Consider the following 18,548-nt stretch of genomic DNA (forward strand, 5'->3'; position numbering starts at 1 on the left):
TCAGGAACGGCAGAGCTGCTGCGAGGCCTGTCTGCAGCTGGCCCAGCCTCCACCCCCTGGAGCCCCGTCAGCTCTCAGCTCACACCACCCCGCCTCCGCCCCCTCTGGAGCGGCCCTGGGGGTGGGTCTGTCCACTCTGCCAGACACACGTGACAGCTCTTGGAGACCAGAACTATCTCTGTCAGCGAAGTCATCTCAGCCATCCATTCCACAGACATTTATTGAGCACCTATCAAGTAGCAGGAGCAGTCCTAGGCATGGAGTACAGCAGTGACTATAACCCGCAGGGTCCTGCCTCTGGGGGCGGGTGACGGCGGTGACCTAGGCAGTACAAGGCTGCAGACGCTGGTCCGGCGGGGGAGCGGCCAAGGCCTGGCCCAGAGGGCTCCTCCCCAGTTGAGGAGGAGGCCCAGTACCCAGGGGGCCTGGGGGAGGCACCTGGGGCCAACTCACTGGCTGCTGCCTGGCCCCCCTACGCCAGCCCGTTTGCCCAACTGGCACAGGCCTCAGGGAGCATCCCAAGGCCACTACCTCAGCCCAAAGAAGACGGCGGTGGGAGGGGGACCTTTGTTAACCCCCAGCCCAGCATATAGGTGGGGCTGACCTATAGGCCTTGGGACTTTGGTGTGTAGCTAAAGGCACTTGAAGCTGCCTCTGGGGCTTGGGAGTCCCCAGAGGGCATGGTGATGGCACAGTGGGGGGCCCAGGCAGCAGAACAGTCCCTCCGGCAGGGGAGGGGGCAGAGTCGCCTCCTGGACCGCAGCACCCTGGCTCTCAGGAGTGTCAGTAGTCAATGCATCGCGAGAAGCTGCAGCGCACGCGGAGGGCGGCCACCTGCGGGCCTGCTCAGTAGTGCTCCAGCTTCAGGCTCTTGTATAGGCAGCAGGTGAAGAGCATGCCAAACACCTGCGCACACGGCCAGCGTGGGCATGTCGGCCCCAGCCCCCCACACATGCTTGCGCACGGGTGACGCCCAGCCCCCAACACACACACCCCTGTACCCGGGCGATGCCCAGCCCCCCACACACCACACCTGTACCCGGGCGATGCCCAGCCCCCCACACACCACACCTGTACCCGGGCGATGCCCAGCCCCACACACACACACCTGCGCACGGGTGACGCCCAGCCCCCAACACACACACCCCTGTACCCGGGCGATGCCCAGCCCCACACACACACACCACACGTGTACTCAGGCGATGCCCAGCCCCCCACACACCACACCTGTACCCGGGCGATGCCCAGCCCCCCACACACACCTGCGCACGGGCGATGCCCAGCCCCCCAGCCCCACGCACACACCTGCACACAGGCGATGCCCAGGCCCACGGCCCCGATGACCCTCAGGTGCTCCTGGATGAAGGTCTCCAGCTTGGTGATGCAGCCGCCCTGCAGGGGTGGACAGGCTGCTGAAGGCGGCAAGTCCTCCCGTCACCTCGGGTGGGGCCTCCCAGCCCCCAGCATCCCGGCAGCTCAGCAGGCCCCCGCCGGCCTACCTCCACTTTGTAAATGTTGGAGGCGTGGTCCCGCCGCCCACAGCCAGGCACCACGGTCTTGCAGCAGCTGTCGGGGACCACTCGTCTGTCTGCCTCGCCCGAGCGGATCCACTCACTGTCCTGCCAGTCCCGCGAGTTGTTGCTGCCGCAGCAGTGAAACTACAGCAGAGTTGTAGCTCAGCAGAGCAGAGCTCAGGCAGAGCCCCGAGCCTCACCCGAGGCGGGGCTCCCGCAGCCGTCCAGGGAGCCCCGACCTGCGCCCCCCAGCCGCCCACCTCCTGCTGCAGTTTGTCCACAGCGCTGGTCACGCCCTCGTGGCCCGGCTGGTGGTACCGCTTGGTCATGGTGTCCTTGAGGTTCTCCTTGAGCTCTGCGTTCAGCTGGGGTGTGGGAGGGACGGCTGCAGCCCTGCTCTAAGACTCCCAGGTGGGGCAGGGTGGGAGTGGGCATAGACTGGGGGGGGGGGGCGGTGCAGGAGGACTCCAGGAAGGGCTGGGGTCAGGGAAAGGGCATTGGACGCTGGCTCGGACAGGTGGTTGTGGGGGCCAGGTGACTGGGAGTCACCCAGATGGCTGTGGGCAGTGTTGGCAGCAGGGAAGGCACTCCAGATCCCCTGCCTCCCCCAGGGCCCCCAAGCAGGCAGCTTGGGTGCAGAGGGCCAGCTGGCCATCCCTGTGGTCCACCCTCCACCTGTGACCCCTCCCCCACCCCCAGGGCCTGACGCGCACGGCTCAGCACTGCAGCCTGTATGTCTGTCCTTCCCAGCCTACATGCGTGTGCACATGCAGGTCTCCACGCGCACGCCCTGCCTGTGTGTGTGTGACCCAGGGCGTGGGGGTCTGTGTCCCTATGAACACACGTCTCCTGCACACTCGTGTCCGTCTCACTGCTGTGTGTCCCTGCGCGTCCACGTCCGAGCCCTCACCTGCTGGTAGTAGACGTAGGCCAGGACCCCTGCAATGATCTCCAGCAGAAAGATGATCAGGAGCAGGATGAAGTACTGGGGGAGGTGGCAGGGACTCAGGTGGGCTGGGACCCGGCCCTCATTCCGTGAGGACTCCCAGGGCCAGGCATGACAGAGCGAGCCACTGCCCTCAGCTGCCAGGTGGCCAGCAGTGGGGGACTCCCAGGCCTCCCAGTGCTCCTCCTCAGGGGTCTTCCCTCTGCTGGCCCAGCTGGGATACGGGGACCCACAGGTGGGCAGGGAGCCCCTCCCAGGTGAGCAGAGCAGTCTGTCCTGCAGCGTCTCATCCATCATTCCCTTTCAACCCCTCCTAACCCAGAGCCAACCCCAGGCAGCCTGGCAGGGAGCCCCACCCCCACCCTCAGTGCGGCCAGCCCCGCTGACCAGACGTAGCAGGTTCCTCCGCTCCTTAAAGGTGGCGCAGCAGCCCAGAGCCCCAGTCACCATGACGACAACGCCCGCCACCACCAGGATGTAGGCTGTGGCCAGATAGGTGCCCGAGGCCAGCAGGCTGATGTAGTCGCTCTTGAGGGCCAGCGTCCAGATGCCCACGGCCATGACTGCCAGGCCAGCCAGCTGCAGGCAGTGCACACCGGTCACCCATCTGGCCCCGGCCTGAACCCCCGGCCAGGCTCCTTCTGAGGTCGGGAAAGGGGGTGCCCACTGCTTACCCAGAAGCAGCAGTTGAAGGTGAAGAGCAGGTACTTGAGGCAGACGGTGCCACATGTCGTCGACTTCTCCCCAAACTCGCCCATCCTGGGGCCGGGAGGTGGGGGAGGGGCTGCCCGGGAGGACGGCCAAATGCCAGCGGGGAGAGGAGGAAGGGACACACGTCCAGACCAGGCTGGGGCCAAGCCAACCGCCTGCCTGGGTGAAGGTTCTGGAGGCGTCTGTGGGAACCAGGACCCTTCCCGGGAGGGCTGCTCGGGGCAGCAAGGGCAGATGCGGTGCCCGCAGCCCAGATGAAGCCTGGGGGGCCTGGCTTCCCTGACCCCTGCTCGGCACAGTGGGGGAGGCCTGGAGGACCCCCAGCCACAACGGGCTGACTCAGCCCTGCGGGCAGCCAGGTAGGACAGCCCAGCAGGCACCTTGGGTGAGCCCAGACAGGCCCCCCACCCCACCCCACCCCACCCCAAGCATTCCCCGGGCCCCACGTCACAGGCTGGCAGGATCCTACTGGCTGCTGGGGGGAACGGGCAGGCAGCAGAAGCTGCTCAAAGGTAGACTGACTGTGCTTTTCTAGCCTAGTCCTGTGGTCTTGGAGAAGGCCCTCAGGCCTCATAAAGGGCTGGCCTTCCTTACTTCCAACCAGAGCTGGCAGGCGCCACCCCTAGACCTGGGGGGTCCTTCCTGAATGGGGACAGCCACAGGGACCAGGGCGAAGTGTAGCTCCAGCCGTGTTCCTCCCCAGAGCCACCCCACCCTCTCCTTTCTGGGGTGTCTGCACGAGCTGGGTGGGGACACAGAGGGCAGAAGAGCCCTGGGGCCCTGTTTCCAGACAGACACAGTGCCTCCCGAGCTGGACTTCCAGCTGCCGCGCCCAGCACTCACCTGGCTGGTGGGATGGCTCCTCTGTAGGGCAGGTAGACAGAAGTTCCCGCCTGAGGAGGCTCCACTAGAGGGCCAGGGACAGGCCACAGGTCAGGCTCAACCTGGACCAGCAGGATCCCGCCATCCCTCCTTGTAGCTGACCCAGGTATTGGCCGCGAGCCGGCCTTCCAAAGCTGGCAGTATCCGCTCCGCCCCTCCCCGAGGAGAAGGGAGCGGCCAGGCCCGGTATTTTGGCCTGGGCTAGGGCGGGGAAGGGCAGAGACATTTCTGGACAGTCCAATCCTGGGAGGGACCCCACGCCTCCTCCAAGCCCCCTAGTCTGAGCCTTGGCACCTGGCCTGTAGCTGGCCCTGCCCCCACCAAGCGGCAGTGGCTGCTGCCTGGGAAGGAAAGGCGCAGACACACCGCGCCGGCAGACCTGGGCCCGCCCGGGGGTCCGGGGTCCCGGGAAGGCTGGTTCCAGGCACAGGGTCCGCCCGCACGGCCCGCCCTCGAGCGAAGGGCTGAGGAGCGGGCCGCCTTTCCGGGAGTGCCCGGAGGAGATGAGCCCCCAGGGAAGGGCCGGCCAGAAATAGTCCCCGCAGCCCTGGACACGGCCGCCCCAGCCCCGGCTCCCGAAGTCCAGCCGGGCCTGTCAGCGGCCCACGCCCCAAGGTGGGGGATTCCCAGCTCTGCTCCCACCCGGCGGGTGAGGAATTCGCGCGTCACCGCGATGAAGTCACCGCCGCCGCTACCCCCACGCCCAGGCGGGGCGCACGGCCCGCCCACTCGCACCGGGCGGACAGGAGGGCACCGGTGTTCGCGCAGAGCGTGGGGTGCTCGGGAGGAGGCCCCGGCCCGCGGGGGCCGCCAGCACCGTCCGGAGACCCGGGAGGCGCCTTGCCCTCGCCTGGCGCACCCGCGGCCCGCCGGGCCTCCGGGCACTCGGCTACCCCGGTAGGAGCCTGCGGGGCTGCCAGGCGCGCAGCTGCTCCCGGTCGTCGGCGCCCGGCGGTGCACTCACCGGCCACGCGTCCGAGTCCGGCGGGCGGCGGGGGCGGCGGGCGGCGGGGGCGGCGGTGGCGGCTCGGAGCACAGAGAAGACGCAGCCGGCCGGGGCCTGCGACCGAGACGCGCGGGGCCGCCCCGGGCCCCGCCCCGGGACCGCAGGCCCCGCCCCCGGCCGGCGACGCAGGCGGGTCCGGACGGCGCTCCGCGCGCGGGCGGGGCAGCAGCCCCGGCGGGGCCTGGGGGCCACCGGAGGAGGCCGAGGCCAGGCGGACTGCGGCCCGAGCGCGCTCGCCTCGGGAGGAGCGGGGGCTGCGGGGGTCGCCGGGGCAGACGCGAGCCGGCCCGGGGGAGGACCTCGAGGTGCGGTCAGGGGCAGACAGGGGCCTCTCTGGGAGCCGCGCGGAGGACGGCTTGCGGGGAAGGCCTGGGTCACGGCGTGAGAGGGTCCAGACAGGAGGGTGTCTCCTGGGAGTGGTGGGGAAAGGCTCGGGAACGAGGGCAGAGGCTGCGACCGGCTGCGCTGGGGAGCTAGAGCAGAGTGGCCGCAGCTCAAGGCGGCGCCGTCGGTGGGGACAGCTCTCCCCAGACAGTGGGCGGCCCTTGTCCCCTGCTCCCTGCCCCAGGCTCGGGCTGGCAGGGCTGAGGGGCACCGGGGACAGCTCAGGCCCACCCCCCACCCCGGGCCTCAGAACTCTAGTGGGCTGAACTAGCCCACCCAGGGCTGTGTAAGGACTGGCATGGGGAGGGGGTGGCCCTGGAGGCTGGGAGTGGTCAGGGCACCCCGCCCACCGCTTCCTAGCCAACTGGCCTCAGTCCCTTCGTCCGTACAACTCTGATGGACGGTGAGGGCTTGCGGACATGGCCAGTGGACACACAAGGACAATGGATGCCTGGTGCGTGTGCCTCCCAAATTCTACAGTTCCCACACACACGGGAGGCCGAGGAGAACGAAGTCAGTGGACTTTATTCGGAGGAAGGGGTTTTCCGCTAGTTTTGATGCGCTGGGGATAGGATGAGGACCGCAGGGAGGGACATCAGTCCCTGACCCCCCAGGTTAGTTCCTTCATGTCTGCAAGTCGGGCAGGCCGGGCAGCTCAATGGGGAGAGCCCTCTGCCACGCCGAGTCGCCTTCAAGGGGTGGCTTCTCCAGGTAGCCAGGGGAGGCCCAGCGAGTCAGTCAGGCTGGTCAGCGGGCACTGGGCAGGTGGCCGGACCCACGTCTGGGGGGGCGAGCCCAGCTACTGCAACAGCAGCAGCAGGGGGCGCCCAGCAGGGGGGCCGAGCTCAGAGCCCCTCTGCGGCCGCTGCCCAGCCGCTGGGCCTCACAGACGTCCCTCTCGTCTCGGAGCCGCGTGTTCAGCTCCCTGGGGAATAGGAGTCCACAGGCTCTGAGGGGTCTCAAGAGGAAGCACGCTCGGGTGGGGGACGCGGGCACGGAAGGGCTTCCTCACGGTAGGGGGACGGTGATGGGGGCTGGGTGGGAGCCGGCGGCGGCCGGACCCCTTCCGGACGCACCTGAGGAGCTCCAGTTGCCGCAGGAGGCTGAGCTTCTCTTTCTGCATGTTCCTCGAGACTGCGACCACGTCTCTGCAGGACGGAGGTGGTGATCCGGGTGCAGGAAGGCGACTCGGGGTGCCCCACGGCCCCCTGGAGGACCCCGCCCCACAGAGACCCCAGAGGCGGGGCTGCATCCGGGGGCGACGGCAGCCCGGAGCTCCAGGCGCGCCCCTCCCCGGGGCCCGCCCCCGAGGGCCCGGCCCGCCCCCAGCACCGTTGGGCTTGCTCGCGGCGGCCCTGCGCGTCGCCCTCTAGTCTGCGGAGCTGCTCCTGCGCGCCCTCCAGTTGCGTCCGCAGCGCCTCGTTGGCCAGCCACAGCTGCGCGTTCTGCGCCTGCGCCTCCAGCTGCTCGGAGGTCCGGGCCTGCAGCTGCTGTTCCAGCTGGGGGAGCGGGGGATCGAGGCTGGAGAGGGGCCCCCAAGTAGCCAGAGAATGCGTGGGGGACAGCGGGGCTTGGGCCTGGGCTGGGCCGCCATGCACCCCTCCGCGCGGCGGCCGCTCACCTCCCGCTGCAGCAGCCCCGCGCGCTCCAGCTCCTGCTCGCGACTCTGCAGCTCCAGCTCCAGGTGGCCTCTCCGCTCCTCCCGGGGGAGGCCCTAGGACGCGCGGGGACACCTGAGCCCCCGCGGGCGGCAGGGGCGCGGGTGGGACCAGTTCCGTCCAAGAAGGCATCCCCGGGGAGACCCGCGCTCCGGGGCTGGGCCCACCTGATCCCGCAGGCGCTGGCGCTGCTCGCGAAGCTGCTGCTCCATCTCCTCGTACAGACACCGCACTTCCCGCTGGTGCTCGCTCTCCCGCCTTCGGGGAACCGCGGGGGGGACGGCTGCTTAGAGCCTGCCCGCACCACAGCCAGGAGCCCCTCCGGCAGCCCCCGGACTCCCAGCCCTCACCGCCGCAGCGCCTGCTCCAGGCCGTCCCGCTCTCTGGCCGCCTCCTCCAGGCAGGCTGAGGCGCGCATCAGAACGTCCTCGAAGGAGCCCAGCAGTTCCGGCCGCTCATGCTGCAGCCGGGTCCAGAGCGTCCGAATTGCCCGCTGCCTGGAGGGGGGGCGGGTAGGGGCTGAAGTCGAAGTGAGGACTCCCCCACCCTGAAGGGTAAGCCCGCAGAGGCCCCTGTAGCCTTGGACAAACAGGGCGTCCTCCTCTGGGCGCTCTCGTCCCTGCGGGGCTGGCCTGGCCAGGAGGTGGGTACACGTGGGGCTGTGTCCTTGTGTACCCAGGGATGTGCCTGTGCTGGGTGCAGCCGTGACTGCTGACTCCAGAAATGCAAATTCTGTGGGAAATCACGCCCGGCCCACAGTAGTGGCAGCTGAGAGGGCCGGACCCAGTCTGGCCGAGGGTCCCTGCCTGGAAACAGGTGTGCAGGCGACCTGGACAGGCCGCGCGCAGGTGGACCAAGCAGTGGAGGGTGCTGCGGTCAAGCCAACATGGACGTACTCGCCCAGGACCCGGGCCACCCCCAGCTGCTCCAGCGTCGAGCAGAGCAGCTCCTCGTCGTCCTCCACGGAGCCCCCAGCGCCTCGCACATCCGACCAGCCCGACTCAAAGGTCTCCTCTGGAGCCTGGGAGGGGGTGGGCTCCACCCCCACGAACTTGCCTGCAGGCGTGGGAGGGAGAGTGTCACCCCCCACAGCTCAGCCCACCGCCCCCTCACGTATCCTGCCCATTCTCTGAGCCTGGTTTCCTGTTTTTCTTCCTTACTCTGGTCCGACTCCCGTCCTGGGAATGGGAGGTGACAGCTGGGCTCAGGCCAGAAGGAGGCACGCCTGGCTCCCAGCCCTAAGGGATTAGGCTCCGGGAGAGGGGTGGGAGCCGGCGAGTACACCACCGCATCTGGAGGCTCCCCGTGGGGTCTGTGTGTGCCCCGGCGGGAGGCCACCATGGGCGCGGGCTGCTGACCTGTGGGCCCCAAGTCACACGTGCCAGCGGGCTGGGGGTGGGGCTCAGGGGCCGGGCTCACCCAGGCCGAGGCAGAACTCCCGAGCGGTGAGGAAGCCGGTGTGCGCCTGGTCCAGGCTTTCAAACACAGCCTCCAGCTGTTCGGGCGTGAGGGGCAGGTCGCTCTGCAGGCCCTGGCGGGGCAGATGGCAGGGCTGAGTGGCCAAGGTCAGCCTCGGGGGCGGGCGGCTTCTGGGGGCGGGGGCTCACCTGCAGGTCGTGCCGGGTGATGAAGCCCTTGGCCTCCTTGTCACACAACAGGAACAGCTCCTGGGCCTGCTCCAGCATCGTGGCCGGGGGCCCCGGGGTGCGCCCCTGCTCCCACCTTTCCTCTTCCTGGGCCTGCCCAGCCCCGGGCTTCCCGGGGCTGGCCATGGAGGTGGGCTCAGCCTTCGGTGGCCTGAGCAGAGCTGAGAAGAGACGAGAGGAAAGGAGAAGGGCAGGCAGAGCGGGTGCGAGGGCTAAGCGGGAGCGGTGGGCACCCAGAGGTGGGGCGCAGAGGAGCCTCCCTGCCCCCATGGGAAGGGGGAGAGGGCCTGGCAGAGGGGCCGCCAGGGGGCGTGTGGCCCAACTGCAGGCAGTGGCGCCGGCGGGCGGGGGCCTGGGTGGAGCGAGGCAGGCTCCTGGCCACCCTCGAAGTCGCAGGTGCAGGAGAGGCTGCATTGGCCGGGGGGCTGCTCTAGATCTTGTGACAGAAAATGACGTGGGGGCTCGCGGGGGGGGAAAGTGCTCGGCTGAGGGAACGGTCAGCCGCAGAGGACTTGATCACGTCCTGCCGACCTGGGCACAGGGCTGACCAGGCCGGGCCAGTGGGAGTACCAGCCCGTCCCGGCTGCTCTCAGCGCCGACCCTGGGCCCCGCCTCCTGCCAGCTGGCGGGCGGGCTGGCTCCGCCCTCCCCGCCCGCAGCCCCTCCCACCGACCTGGGGCCCCAAGGAGGGCAGGTGCAGGGTCCAACCCGGGCCTCGAGGCCTTCCAAGGCCCTTGTCGGGAACCCCAGGGTCTAGCCTAGCAGCCTTTCCTGCTGGCACCATGCCGGCCACCACACTGGCCTCCTTTCCCGGGGGGTGCCGTGCCGGCTCATCAGACCACCTGTCGTTCCCACAAAGCCCTGACCCCTGAATTTCCGGAAACCAACCCCCAGTGTGGGATCACCCCCCGACCTGGGACCCTGGGGTCATCGCGCCTCAATCCAGGACTGTGATTCTCCCCCCGACCCATATTCTTGGGAGAGGGGGACGACCGATAAAGGGGGCGGGCCTGAGGAAGGGCGGGAGAAGGGGACGTGGGCGGAGACCACTCCCCCAGCGCCGGATCGCCACCCCCCGGCGCCGGCACGCCACCCCACCAGCGGCTCCCTGGCTCCCTGGGACCCGAGGGCCGTCCCAGCCGGAAACTGAGCTGTGTCCCGGCCGCGAGCGGAGAGGGGAGGACTCCTGAGCCCCCACGCCCTGGGTCCCCAGTCTGCCCTGCCCTTCGCCACCGCGCGCCCCCAGGGACACCGGAGTCCCTGGGCGTGATATGCAGGGATCCGTGCACCCTGTGGCGACCTGGGGGGCGGGTGTGGAGGTACGCGGCCAGTGCAGGCGGGGGGACGCGCCAGGCGTCTGCCTACCTGAGAGTTTCACCGCCACACCTGCGCGCACTGGGCTGTCCTCCCGCCAGTACCGAGACCCCGGCAGGGCCGGCCGGGCGGAGCCGCCGCCGCTGTCGCCGTGTCCCCGCCGAGTCCCCGCCTCTCGGCACTGCCCTGTAGCCCGGCACTCAGCCCGCTGCCCGCCCCTGCGTGCAGCCCCCGACCCCCAGGGTCTGTCCTGCCCGAGCCTGAGCTCCTGGTGGGGTGGAGACGACCCCGGGGACATTTCCTGCAGAGGGCCAAGGCCGGGGTGGGGGGCAGTCCTCGGGATCCCGGTTTCAGGCGACGGGGAGCGTGCAGGAAAAACCAGGCAGGAAATAGACCAAAATATTTTCAACGGTTATCTCTAGGAGTGGCGTGACTTTCCTCTCTTCCCTATGCTTCTCCAACATGCTTTTCCCATTTTTTTAAAACAGTAAACGAGTAGTGTACTACAACATGGTATTTAAATCAGCGCCTTAGAGGCCTGTGTGTGAGGGGAGAGACTGGGGGCTGGCAGGAGGGCCCTGTCTCAGCAGACACCCCAAACCCTCCGTGCGGCACAGCCTTGACTGCGGCTCCTGTTGGGGGGGCTGCCAGATGTGCTGGGTGGGGCCTGTGTGTGACCTCCTTGTGCAGGGAGACCACGCCCGCTTCTGCACAGGGGTCCCCCTCCCAGGTCCCGGCCTGGCCCTGCACCCACCTGGAGCTGGCCTCACGGGGCCCTCCTGGCAGCGCTGGGGGCTGGAGGCCTCCGCTCCCCCAGGGATCCTGCTGAACTAGAACCGGCTGGGCCTACGGGACGGGACCTGGAGACCAAGGGGTGGCCCCTGGCACAGGCGCACGGGGACCTGCCAAGCCGGCTCTCCCGGTCGCAGCCCCAGCCCGGCCGTTATTGTTGGCTGGGGGCTGCGGTCATGGGGAAGCACGGAGGGCAGGCGCGGGCAAACCCCCAGCAGGAATCAGCTTTGGACCGCCAGCCAAGCGCCCTGCTCCTCTCAGACACCCCCCTCGTCCCATGGGCCCTTGTGGTCACCAAGGGGGCTGGCCGCATTCCCCTCAGACTGCCCAGGCAGGGCAGAGGAGGCCTCGAGAGCATATCTCACCCACAAGACCCAGCCCCCCTCACCACACCTGCTCCCTCCTATATTCGGGCAGGAGGCTGGGTACACTGTCGGGGGCGGGAAGGCTCCTGATGACAGGGGCAAGACCCACACCCCCACAAGCCTGGGGCCAGAGGCCCACCGTGGAGCAGCCCCCCGCTGCCCACCTCTCCCCTGCGCTCAGCTGGGCAGCCTCCACAGCCATCCAACCGGTTAATCATCCCACACCCCCAGGACACCATTAAGTTCTAAACTAAACAGTTCTGTTTTTATTTTGCGAGGATCTTGATCCCAAATATTTTCATTGGCCCTTGGAAAGCTGTGCCCAAGGGTCCCAGCCAGAGGCGTGGGCGGCAGCCTAGGAAACCCTCAGTGCTTTGAGGGGGAGCCCCAGAGCTGGCTGGCAGGCCCTGAATGCCAGGCTAGAGGCACACAGGACCCCAGGAATCCCTGGCCTGAAGCTGCAGAGACACGATGCAAGGGGGGCAGGCGGCAGGGCTGGGGGGCGCCACACACAAGTGAAGGAGGCAGGGCTGAGCTGTGGCATTTATTACATCTGCTTTGGCAAAAATAAATAATTCTTCACACACATTCTTCAGAAACATGAAAAAATGTGGCCGGTGGAGCAGGTGCAAAGTTCTCAGGAGTAATACTGCGCTCACAGGTGGGGGCACCGGGCAGGGGACGCAGGGGTGGCGGCCCCAGCTCGCTGGCCTGGAACCAGGGCGGGTCCCCGAGGGGAGGTTAAGGCACAGGCAAGGGGCCCCTGCGGCCCTGACCGTGCAGCGGGTGAGCCGCGGGTGGACCGCAAAGCCCCCCTGGGCAGCGTGAGGGCCCCAGCTCCTCAGTCTGCAGGGGGATGGAGAGGGGCTGCGGAGGGGAGCTCAGCCGGCCGCGGGGCCCCGCCTCACGGGGCAGGGACACTGGGGGGCCCGGCCCTCAGCACGGGCCCCGCGGCTGGAAGGCCAGGGCCCTGGGCCCTCAGCAAGGGGGTGAGCCCGGCGGGGGCTGCGGGGGCGCGGGGGCCGCGCCGGCGGGGGCGCGCATGCGCAGGGCGTCCGGCGGGAAGGCCACGTTGGTGCAGAAGAGCCCGAGCAGCAGCTGCCGCTGGCACTCCTCCCACTTGGCCAGCGCGTCCGCCAGCGACAGGCTGGTGCGCATCCAGCTGGGCAGCACCTCGCTGTAGGCGGCGCAGGACAGCGGCACGGACGGCAGCGAGCGGGCGCGGCGCAGCGCCGCCTGCTCCGACAGGCTGCGGGAGGGCAGGAGGGAGGGGCGGTGGGCTCGCGTGGGGGTCGCCCCAGAGGCTGCGGGCCGGCGTGGGCACGGCGGCAGGGGCTCACCTGGAGGGCAGGTGGCTGCCCAGCTTCCTCTTGGCGCGCATCATCAGGTACTGGCAGATGCTGCCCGTCTGCTCCTTCATCCACCGGATGTCCTCGGGGACGTCGGGCAGCCACTCAAGCAAGCTGGGGCAGGGCGCAAGGCATGGGCTCAGGGACCGCGGCCAGGCCTGGCTCTGGGGCCCGACCTGGCATCTCTGCAGCGTCTTAAACCAGCCGTCTCTTTCTCTCCTTGTGTGCCCACCACCCAGGGATGACTCCCAAGTCCGTCCTGGAGGCCCGCCTCCTGCTCCTCACCGGATGGTGAAGGACACCGCGCTCTCCAGGGGCAGAGTGTAGGGCACCATCATGGCTGTGGCCAGACGCACGGGCAGCATGTTGGAGAGCGTGGTCAGCAGGTCCGTGGGCTCCATGCAGGCCTCCAGAAGGGCTGTGGGTGCAGGAGGGCGGTTGGTTGGTGGCAGGTCGGTGGGGAATGCGGAGCCCAGGACCCCTCTACCCCCTCCCCCGCGCACCCTCATTGAGCCTTGAGGGCAGGTGCTCCAGGATGTGATCCTCCCTGGGTGGAGGCAGGTGATCCTTCCCAGCAGTCCTCTCCATGGCCACCGCCCCCTCCCCTGCATCTGCATCCTCGGGAGCAGGGGGCTGGCTGGGGGGCAGCGCCAGCAAGGGGTTGGGCCGGTTCAGGAGGCCTGGGTGGGGAGGACGTGACAGGCCATCAGCGGGACTGCGGCCGCCTGGCCCACAGGGGACGGCCAAGCAGAGCCCACCCAGCCCCGGGCAGCCCGCGCACCGTTCCGCCGCAGGAAGCGGAGGCCATCCCTGTAGCCCTGTTTGCACATCTCTCGAAGTACCTAAGGCAGGGGGAGGCATAAACTGGGGCAGGGGGTCAGGCACACCCTGTTCTGCCCCCTGGGGTCCCCGGGGTCCCTGCACCATCCCCCTACCCCACCCCAAGCTAACTTGAATCCAGAGCCAGATCCAGGATGGACAGAGGCTGGACGGGTTGTGGGCTATCGCCAGGAGAGGCCCCCGGGCAGTTGTCCCCCGTGCCGGTGACGAGGGCGGGCCTCACCAGGGGCTCGGGCGGGAACAGGGCCTTGGAGAGGCGGTAGAGGTTGCGCAGGTTGAACTGGATGCTGGTGTTGGTGACTCGGAGCTCGTGGATGTTGGTGGAGCTGTCCTGCGGGCAGATGTCACTCTCGCCCGAGAAGGGGGACACCGTGATGGTGCTCTTGAGCTCGTAGAGTGGCAGGTTGTCTGAGATGCCGCCGTCCACATAGCGCTGCGGCGGGGACACCGGGTCACACAGGGAGGGCCCGGCAGGGGGCGCAGACGGCCCTTCCCTGCGGCCATTTCACCTGCGCCTTTCACCCACTGGGCACTGGCCGCCGAACAGATGGCCAGACTGTGGGGCTGGGGAGAACAGCCACCAGAAACGCGCAGCCGCGCGGGGCTGGCCGGCTCTTGAGTAACTGGGGAAGTGAGGCCACCGACGGGGGTTGGGGCACAGATGGCGCTCCTCCCCACACTCTGGGGAAGTGAGGCGACAGGCCGGCAGGCGGGCGGGGCTGGGGGCACTCATCCCACCCCCCACGCAGGAGCTGACCTGCCACCCTGGCAGGGCGCCCAGGGGATACTCACCACCCCCTGGAGGGACGGGGGGATCAGGCCGCAGTACACGGGGATGAAGGTGCTGCAGACATTGGCCTGGAGGGTGGGGACAGAGAAGGGGCAGTGAGCAGGGGCCTCGGGGTTCCTACTGTGCCCCAGTGTGGCCCGCGGGGCCCACCTGGATAAGCTCCTCTTTGGAGTTGAAGTGGGTTATGATGACGTTCTCGCCATCAGAGACACGGGTCAGAGAGATGCCCAGGCGGCCACTGGCATGCTCGTGGCAATCAGCAGGCAGAGTCTTCAGCAGGCAGCCCCGGATGGTCTTCACCAGGTTGAAGGAAGGGTGCAGTGGGCCCAAGAACCGCTTCCGGGCCTCCTTGGACACCTCGATGATGTTGGCGCCAGCCTCACCTAGAATAAAAGGGCCGAGAGTCGGGCCAGCACTCCTGGGCTTCGCACCTTCCCCAGGGCTCCGTGCCCAGGGACCACGGCACAGACTCAAGGCGGCCCTGTCCACCCCGGAGGAGCCTCTGTGTCCATGGAGCCTGGCCCACAACTGGGACACCTGTTCCTGGGAAGAGAGGGGCTCCTGGGAGGGCACAGCTGAGGCCACGGCCTGCCCTCTGCCCAGAATTTCGCAATTCTCTCCCTGATCCATGAATCACAGAGCCTGGCCTGGCCTGGCATCCAGCCCCGCCAGGAAGGATAGAAGCCACAGGCTCAACTCTGAGCAGCCTCAGCCTTCATCCACTTGGCCAGATCCAGATCCACAGACCCTAGTGCCTCCCGGGGGCATGAAATCAACTCGCATCCCATTGTAGCCCCTCCACATGGCTCTGGGGGCCATGGGCACTGGCCAGGGACAAAGCTGGAGTGGGAGACGGCCGGGAGTAGTCAGGAGGCAGGAAGGCCCCGGAGGCGCTAGGATCACCACTGGGGTCAGGAGTGCAGCAGGGTGGAGGCTCCAGCTGCCCAAGACCACTGGCATTTGTGAGAAAGGTTTCTTGGGAGTGTGTGTTAGGGGGAGGCGCCATGGAGCTATGTCCTCAACAAGGTACCACGGACCTAGGGGTGTCCTGGGACCAACAGGGGGTTTGAGGGGCACCGGGCGGAGGCCGCCTGGAAGGGAAGGGGCGGGGCCACTCTGCTCCTCCCCCCCCCAACCTCTCCGGGCGAAGGTCGCCGGCAGGGGGCAGGAGAGAACCCTGGACAGGCTCCTGCTGGGCCAGGCATTCCAGAAGCTAATGACCCCTCTGTCACTTAGGCTGCCTAAGTGACCTCCGTGTGCCGTAAACATCACTGGCAAGGGCCGCCGTAAGAGTGTGGGTGGAGGAAGCCACCCATACTGGGACTTCAGTCTCCACGCGCCTCTCGCCCCATGGAGGGGGCAAAAACGTCTCGCAGCAGCCACGGACCCGGGCCCACAGTGGGCGGTGCGCCAGGAGCGAGAGAGCCGGAGAGAGCTTGTGTTGGCCAGGCCCAGGACTGACCTGCCAGGTCCTCCTCCAGGAGTCCTCGGGAGGCACCAGGCCACAGTGCCCAGACGCTCTCTCAGAAGCCAACTCCATACCTGGCCCCGGGGCCACGGCAGTCTGGAATGCCGGAGCCCCAGAACACAGTGACCGCTGGCACCCGGTCTTACGCCCGGGGCAGGCGGACGGCCTAGGCCCCACCCCGACTCTCGAGGTCCCGCCCACGAACTACTTTCTCTTTCCAATGAAATAACTCCTGCTGCACCTGCCCGCCCCCCAACCTTTGCGCCCGAGAGGCGGGCCCTGGGCGGCAGCCTCGGCCCAGAGGCGCACCGGGCCCTACCCCAACCCCCGGCACCCTTGGAGCAAAACAAGGCAGGCCCCGCCCCTGGCTGGCGCCCGGAATTGGACCCTCGGCCCGAGTCCCGGGTAGAGACCCCTCCCACCTCCCCACGGTGACGGAAGGGGCCGCTCCACGCTCGCGAGGGGCATCTGCCCAGCCCCCCCGGCCCCCTTACCCAGGCAGGCCCCGGTGACCAACGCCGTGGCGGTGAGCGCCCCGGCCGAGGCGCCGTAGATGTGCGTGGCGTTGGCCACCAGGAAGGGCGCGTGCTCGCGGAGGCAGGAGGCCACGCCGATATGGTAGACGCCGAGGAAGCCGCAGCCCGCGAACGAGATGTTCCATGTAGTCTCCTTGGGGAACATCGTGGCGGCCCGCCGGGCTCCCGGGCTCCGCAGGCCGCCCCGTGCGCCGCGCGCTCGCCGCTCGCTCTGGAGCCGGGGCTACACCGGCCGCTGGCCCTCGGTCGCTGTGGCCCGGGGTCTCAGCCGGCGGAGCTGGGCACTGCGCGGAGGCTGCGATTCTAGCGGGGGGCGGGGCGGAGCCGGCTCACGCGGGCCTATCGGGGAGCGCGGGGAACGGCCGCGCCCCCGACTCCGAGGCCACGCCCCTCCAGAGGCCCCGCCCTCCCCGGAGCCCGGCTTCGAGACCCCGCCCTCGGCTCGAGGCCACGCCCTCCCCGGAGCCCGGCTCCGAGACCCCGCCCTCGGCTCGAGGCCGCGCCCTCCCCGGAAGCCCACCTTGACCCGGAGACCCCGCCCGCTGTCCAGCCCCCTGGAAGCGACCACCCGCGGCCCTGCCAAAGTAGCCGGGCCGGGCCGGGACGGAAGTACACGTCCCCACCTCCCGCTGCCTTCCCCCGCCCCCCACCACCGTGGAAGGCGGAAAGGGGCGGACGGGGGCCCAGAGGCGTGGGTACGGCGGCGCTCAGGCCCGGGACGTCGGCATCTGAGCTGGACACCCGGGAGCGGAGGGCGCTGCTGTCCAGGCAGCATCCCGCCTCCGTCAGGCGTAGGCCTCCGCCCGCTCGGGACACCGAGGAGCCAGGGACCTGAAGGACCCACCGACTCATCCCCAGAATGACCCGTAAGCACACAGGGCTGCGTGCAAACCACAGTTTGCAGAGAGAACACCGGGTCTCAGCCCCCAGCAGACCTCCCGGCCCGGCCAACTCTACCTGAGCACTGAGTTGGTTTCCACCCGCCTCCTGTCCCAGCTCCTCAGGCTGTGGGGTCTAATGCGGGTGACTCCAGCCCTGACCCGCCCTCACTAATTGCCCAAGCAGATGCTGGTAACGTCACCCTCCCACCCCCTTCCGCATTTTTCTCCAGGATTGCAGGGCAGGGCTAGCTTGACTTGTATCCAGAGACCAGCCCTGCACCTCACTTGTTTACTGGCTCTGTCCCGTCTGACTCTTTTTCTGACTCCATGGACTGCAGCCCACCAGGCTTCTCTGTCCACGGGAGTTCCCAGGCAAGAATACTGGAGTGGGTTGCCTTGTCCTTTTTGGGACCTTCCGGACTCAGGGTTCAAACCCATGTCTCCTGCATTGGCGGGATTCTTTACCGCTGAGCTACCAGGTCACCCGGCACCTCACTCCACCTCCCAAACAAGGGGCTTACCTGTGCTGAAGGCAGGGGTGCATGTCACCCCTGACATTTGCTCCCCAGGCAGGAGTTTGGTTCAGGACCCAACCTGGGGCCACTCCCCAATCAAGCCCAGGCAAAGCCAGAGCAGGGCTTCCCCAGGACAGGGCCATCTGGCATCATGCCAACCAGTCCTCAGCTCCAAGTCACCCGTTCTTGGCATGTGTGCCTGGCATGGGAGCCTGCCCCAGTAGAGCAGTGAGCAAAGTCAGCAAGACCAGCCCCACTTGGGGAGGGGGTTGGGCTGCAGTGGGAGAGAGTGTTCCCACAAGGTCAAATAAGGACTGAGAAGGGTGAACCATGGGAAGGCGAAGGGCCCTGGGTGGGAGGAGGGGAGGGCAGGGCTGAGGGCGTCTGACTTAGAACCCCGAATGCTCTGGATGGAGGTACAGCACAGGATTGGGGTGCCTGAGCGCTTGGGGAGGCTGCTGGACACAGCAGGAGATGAGGGGGGACACAGTGGAAATGGAACAGACCTCAGGGGGTCACCAGGGTGGGCCACCAAGGAGGAGCTGGACACGGTGAGCTCAGCCAGGGGCCTAGGAAGGCTGTCCCCACAGCCTGCTGTGGGAGGCCAGCATCCGGGCCTTTTCTGAGGGAATGAGGCTGTGCCGCCCCAGTGCGGGGAGACCTCTGCTCCCATTTCCACACACTAGCTGACTTGTTTTGGGTACATAACCCTCCTTTAAGGCCCCTGGGACCAGGAGTTCTGGAGCCAGGAACATTGAGCCCTTCCCAGAATCCTGCCTGTGGAGTGGGAGGCGGACCTGCCCCTTCCCCCATCAGTACAAATGAGAATCCCTGGGACTTGTTGAACCCCAGGCAGGGGTCCTCTGGCCCTACAGGGCTCTTTTCTTCAGCGGTTGAGCCTAGGATTGTGACTTCTGCCCCTGGACGCTGGGTCCACTCCTCTGAGGGGGG

General features: G+C 68.2%; 3 protein-coding genes across 5 annotated transcripts; all 3 read right to left on the reverse strand.

Moving 5' to 3' along the window:
• Positions 1–202: 202 nt before the first annotated feature.
• On the reverse strand, positions 203–5,171 carry CD151 (CD151 molecule (Raph blood group)). Its single transcript, XM_065938067.1, has 9 exons — positions 5,018–5,171; positions 4,015–4,078; positions 3,135–3,244; positions 2,848–3,039; positions 2,425–2,499; positions 1,775–1,879; positions 1,500–1,658; positions 1,306–1,392; positions 203–906 (listed from the first exon to the last, which is right to left on the reverse strand). Exons 3-9 carry the CDS (start codon positions 3,216–3,218, stop codon positions 847–849), a joined length of 762 nt encoding a protein of 253 aa, XP_065794139.1. The 5' UTR covers positions 3,219–3,244; positions 4,015–4,078; positions 5,018–5,171; the 3' UTR covers positions 203–846.
• Positions 5,172–6,053: 882 nt separating this feature from the next.
• On the reverse strand, positions 6,054–10,721 carry CRACR2B (calcium release activated channel regulator 2B). Of its 3 annotated transcripts, none has more exons than XM_065938065.1 (9): positions 8,709–9,658; positions 8,521–8,632; positions 7,998–8,157; positions 7,452–7,598; positions 7,269–7,359; positions 7,065–7,157; positions 6,776–6,942; positions 6,520–6,591; positions 6,054–6,368 (listed from the first exon to the last, which is right to left on the reverse strand). In XM_065938065.1, the coding sequence occupies exons 1-9, from the start codon at positions 9,159–9,161 to the stop codon at positions 6,191–6,193; spliced, it is 1,473 nt and encodes a 490-aa protein (XP_065794137.1). In that variant the 5' UTR covers positions 9,162–9,658; the 3' UTR covers positions 6,054–6,190. The 3 variants fall into 3 exon arrangements, with proteins under 3 accessions (XP_065794137.1, XP_065794136.1, XP_065794135.1); XM_065938064.1 differs by adding an exon at positions 10,113–10,721 and having other exon boundaries at positions 6,183–6,368; positions 6,520–6,942; positions 8,709–8,908; XM_065938063.1 differs by having other exon boundaries at positions 6,183–6,368; positions 6,520–6,942; positions 8,709–9,661.
• Positions 10,722–11,749: 1,028 nt separating this feature from the next.
• On the reverse strand, positions 11,750–17,271 carry PNPLA2 (patatin like phospholipase domain containing 2). The gene is made up of 10 exons (XM_065938066.1): positions 17,159–17,271; positions 16,160–16,504; positions 14,348–14,580; positions 14,200–14,265; positions 13,631–13,840; positions 13,349–13,409; positions 13,071–13,247; positions 12,853–12,985; positions 12,559–12,681; positions 11,750–12,467 (listed from the first exon to the last, which is right to left on the reverse strand). Exons 2-10 carry the CDS (start codon positions 16,344–16,346, stop codon positions 12,197–12,199), a joined length of 1,461 nt encoding a protein of 486 aa, XP_065794138.1. The 5' UTR covers positions 16,347–16,504; positions 17,159–17,271; the 3' UTR covers positions 11,750–12,196.
• Positions 17,272–18,548: the final 1,277 nt, after the last annotated feature.

This window comes from Muntiacus reevesi, chromosome 5 (assembly GCF_963930625.1).
Source record: "Muntiacus reevesi chromosome 5, mMunRee1.1, whole genome shotgun sequence".
NCBI classification, from domain to species: Eukaryota; Metazoa; Chordata; class Mammalia; order Artiodactyla; family Cervidae; genus Muntiacus; species Muntiacus reevesi.